The following is a 4,043-nucleotide window of genomic DNA, read 5'->3' as shown; positions in this document are numbered from 1 at the left end:
CGTGGGCGCCCTCTCTCTCTCTCCCACCCGTCCCGAAACAGGAGGTGCCCTTCTCCGCACAGCCCAAACATGCGTGCAGAGTGAAGGTCGAGCTGCGCTTCTCCTCTCCTCAACCGAACAGGAGGGGTGACTGTGCAGCCGACTGATTCCGAAGAGCGCTCTCCTTGTACCTTCCGTATAGCTCCGTCCTTGTCGCACTCATGGGGCAGCACCCCTTGAACGCTCTTCGGAATCAGTCTCAGCAGCCCTCGCCTGCCCCTTGGCCTGAGTCACACGACGCGGGCCGCGGCGCAGCTGCGCAGCTGCGCGGCAGGAGAGGGAATAAGACGTCCCTATCGGCGTGAGGGGGCGGGGGAGGGGGCGGCTGCTGGCGCTGGCCGCCGCGGCGGGCCAGGCCAAAGGTACGCGGTGCGCAGCGGCCCGGCGGCCTACACTGTCAGCAGCGCCATTATTTATTATCGGTCGCCTTTTTTTGCACCGGAGATAGTCCTGTCCGGAAGGGTCGTGGGTCGTGGGAAGGTTCCTACGCCCACCCACCCCCACCCCACCCCCCCGTATGAGGGATGGCTCCGGAGATAACCATCTATACTCCCACTAATCACGGAATTGTCGCCCCCGATGTTGCAGCCCGAGCTCGTGGCCAGGGAGGGCTACCCCATCGAGCTGCACAAGGTGGAGACGGACGACGGCTACATCCTGGAGGTGCACCGCATCCCGCTGCCCGGCAGCAAGAAGCCTCCCGTGTACCTGCAGCACGGCATCCTCTGCTCGTCGTCCGACTGGGTGATCGCCGGTCCGGAAAAGGGTCTAGGTGAGTACCGTGAGTACACATACGCTCACAGCTGCAGTATGTTTATCTGCCCTCTGGCTCCTGGCCCTTTGTGTTCAACCCCCACCCCCCAGCCTTCGTCCCCGCCATCCCTTTCCCGCACCCCGCTCTTTCAAATCCTTCCCATGGGGACAAAGGATCCCTGGAGGTGTGCCCGCGTGCCCCCCGCCTTACAAATCCCACCCCAAGAGTCGCTGCGTGCTGACCCGCGTCTGCTTCTCCCGCAGCGTACATCCTGCACCGCCTCGGCTACGACGTGTGGATGGGCAACTTCCGGGGCAACCGCTACTCCCGCTCGCACCGCGACCGCGACAACATGGACCCCGACCGCAACGTGCGCCAGTTCTGGGACTTCAGCTTCCACGAGAAGGGCGTGTACGACGTGCCCGCCACCATCGACTACATCCTGGAGCGCACGGACCACTCGGACCTCATGTACATCGGCCACTCCATGGGCACCACGGCCTTCTTCATCATGCTGAGCGAGCGGCCCGCCTACAACGTCAAGGTGCGCTCCATGAGCGCGCTGGCGCCCGTCTCCTACATGACCCAGGTAAGCTCGAGGAGAGGTGTTCGGACGTCACAAAGCAGTGCAGGCCAGGCCGGACGCCCGCGGGCGCCGCTGCGGTTGTTTGTATTGAATTAATCTCCCCTTCCACTCGACGCCACGCGCCGCACCCGCGCGATCTAGGCGGGGCCGCGATGGCGCCCGCTGCGCTGCGCCGCGCCCGCTCTGGGCGGCACGCGCCGCTCACAGCGGCACCGCTCTCCCGGTGGAGTGGCTGGTACCTGAATGGTAAACAAGCACTCACTGTACTGTCCCCATCGGCAGCCCAGCACGCGTGCTCGCCCAGGCCGCTCGTCGGCCGCGGCTCGACGAAATACAATGCACAACATATTCATCGAGATTGTGATGCAACAATCCTCTCGCCCCTGCGCTCGATAACGCTTTTCTCGTTGGCCGCGTAGCCTGTCCCCGTCACTGGCTTGCGCGCCACCACGACCTCTCCGACCACAAGGTCTCTCGTTTCGAAAAGTAGTCGAGTACTTTTCCCGTGGCTCCGCGTGACGATTGCTCCTACACTGTGTGTCTGACTGCCTGCTAACCAGGGGCGCCTTGGCGTTTTGACAGGTTCAGTCTCCTCTGCTCAGGGTGGCGGCGCTGCTGAGCACCCCGCTCGGCGCCGCGGCTAACCTGGTCGGCATCCGGGAGTTCCTCCCCAACAACCTGCTCTTCACCCTGGCCGGCCAGGTGCTGTGCAAGGAGAGGGCCATCACCCAGGCGCTGTGCTACAACATCATGTTCCTGTGCACGGGCTTCAACTCGCCGCAGCTAAACCTGGTGAGTGTCGCCTTTACTTCCCTCAAACGCGACGACGGGGACGCTTACATATTATGAGCCTCCGCAGTATATATTATAGTATGCGTGTGCACACGCCGAGTTGAAGGCCGCGATTGCCGATTGCCTCGACTGACGTCGGGTCGGGCCTCCTCTCGAGGAGCGGCGGCGTGGGCGGGTGGATTCACCCCGATACACTTATGGCGATAAGCTGACATGACGTTACCCTGAAGGCCGCGGGGGGCCGCACCACTGGCGCTCGCACTGGGCGCGGTCCAGCCGCTCTCGGTGCCGGCAGTGCCGCTCGGTGTAGGAAGGGTACTAGAGCGGAACTAGCTCCCTCTCTGCACCCTCTCCCTTCGGCTTACTCTAGGTTCGAGGAGTTGTGCGTGGCAACCATTTAACTTTGGTCATTTGTTAGCGATCATTGTCCATGCCCAATCGCGTGGCTGGTGGCTGGTATCGAGGCAAAAGGAAAAACAAAAATAGTAGAGAGGATAATCACAAACATTTCAAAATTGTCATTGAAATTTCAATTTATTTTAGACATCTTTTCCAATATTGGAGGCTTGTTCTACCTCATGATTGAAGATACGTCGAATTACTTGTTGCTTATCAGGGGAGTGAGGGGAGAGGGGCCTTCTCGGCCCATCCTGCGGGCGCGGGTTGAGCATTGTTAAGGGGCATTCTTAAGTTGCACTAAACTATCAGCAAACACAGACCTAATAGTTTCAAAAGAGAAGAGGAGGGGGGAAGGGCAGATGAGTTTAGTAAGTAAGCGCCGGGGCGGGGAGGAGGGAGGAGGCGCGACTCGGCGCGTTAATCTCCGCCGCGAAGCCTGCTAACGTGACGCGTCCGTTGCAGACCCTGCTGCCGACGCTGCTCGCGCACATGCCGGCCGGCGCCTCCGTCAAGACGCTCATCCACTACGGCCAGCTGATCCGCAGCGGGACGTTCCGCCGCTACGACTACGGCCTGGTGCGCAACCTGTGGCACTACGGCTCGACGCGCCCGCCCGCCTACAACCTGGACAACGTGCGCGTGCCCGTGAGCCTGCACTACAGCGACAACGACTGGGTGTCGGGCCCGCGCGACGTGCACGCCCTGTACGACTCGCTGCCCAACCGCAACGGCCGCTTCCGCGTCAAGCTGCCCCAGTTCAACCACGTGGACTTCCTGTGGGGCGTGGACGCGCCCTCGCTCGTCTACGACACGCTCACCGAGATCCTCGAGTCGCAGGCCACGCGCTCGCCGCCCACTCGCCGGTAGGGCGGCCACACGCGGACCCGCACTGCTGTGGCCAGAAATCAAGAAGCTCTCTCCCTGCTGGGCGCCCCGCGCGTCGTCCCCCCGCGGTGTGTTGTCCCGCGCCGTCGCGCCGGGCGCCTGCAGGTGCCCCGCTCGCCTCCCCGCCGAGGGGCGGCTGTTGCCGTCCGCGGGGAGGAGGGGTGTGGCTGGGGTCCGCCCCGGCACCAAAACATACGCGATGCAATGCATGCTGATGCACTTTCAGGTCTTGGTTGAGACGTTCAAGTGTCAGAGTCGTTCCTACTGCGGAGACACTTTGGGACGGATTGTTCATCGTCATTGTAGAAAAAGAAAGTGTGGAATCGCGCTCGCTCTATGGCTTGTATTTTATTTCTGAATGTGCTCATTGTATAATTGCATGTATGTAAACTGATATCGCATACGGTATGAGTTCCACTAGTCAAGTTTGGCTGTGCTTGCTGCGTCAAGACTGCCTTAGGTAGATGATGTGAGGAGAATGTATGCGCTGGTAATTTGAAGTTGATGACAAGTCTGCTTCTTTTTTCCCAGATATATGGTGGCATTTACCATCTCTTTTGTGTGCCATTTACTCTAGGTATATTATTT

General features: G+C 60.9%; 1 protein-coding gene across 1 annotated transcript; it reads left to right on the top strand.

The window, feature by feature from the left end:
• Nucleotides 1–595: 595 nt before the first annotated feature.
• On the top strand, nt 596–4,043 carry LOC113214709 (lipase 3-like). The gene is made up of 4 exons (XM_052264622.1): nt 596–811; nt 1,057–1,382; nt 1,962–2,171; nt 3,033–4,043. The coding sequence occupies exons 1-4, from the start codon at nt 619–621 to the stop codon at nt 3,435–3,437; spliced, it is 1,134 nt and encodes a 377-aa protein (XP_052120582.1). The 5' UTR covers nt 596–618; the 3' UTR covers nt 3,438–4,043.

Source organism: Frankliniella occidentalis, unplaced genomic scaffold (genome assembly GCF_000697945.3).
Source record: "Frankliniella occidentalis isolate FOCC.00 unplaced genomic scaffold, Focc_3.1 Scaffold20, whole genome shotgun sequence".
NCBI lineage: Eukaryota > Metazoa > Arthropoda > Insecta > Thysanoptera > Thripidae > Frankliniella > Frankliniella occidentalis.
The sequence above is the reverse complement of the archived record's forward strand: the minus strand, read 5'-3'. Positions and strand labels throughout refer to the sequence as shown.

Coding starts and splice junctions, on each gene's coding strand:
- LOC113214709 (XM_052264622.1), top strand. CDS start 619: ATGTTGCAGCCCGAGCTCGTGGCCAGGGAGGGCTACCCCATCGAGCTG. Junction 812..1,056: donor CGGTCCGGAAAAGGGTCTAG/GTGAGTACCGTG, acceptor CTTCTCCCGCAG/CGTACATCCTGCACCGCCTC. Junction 2,172..3,032: donor ACTCGCCGCAGCTAAACCTG/GTGAGTGTCGCC, acceptor CGTCCGTTGCAG/ACCCTGCTGCCGACGCTGCT.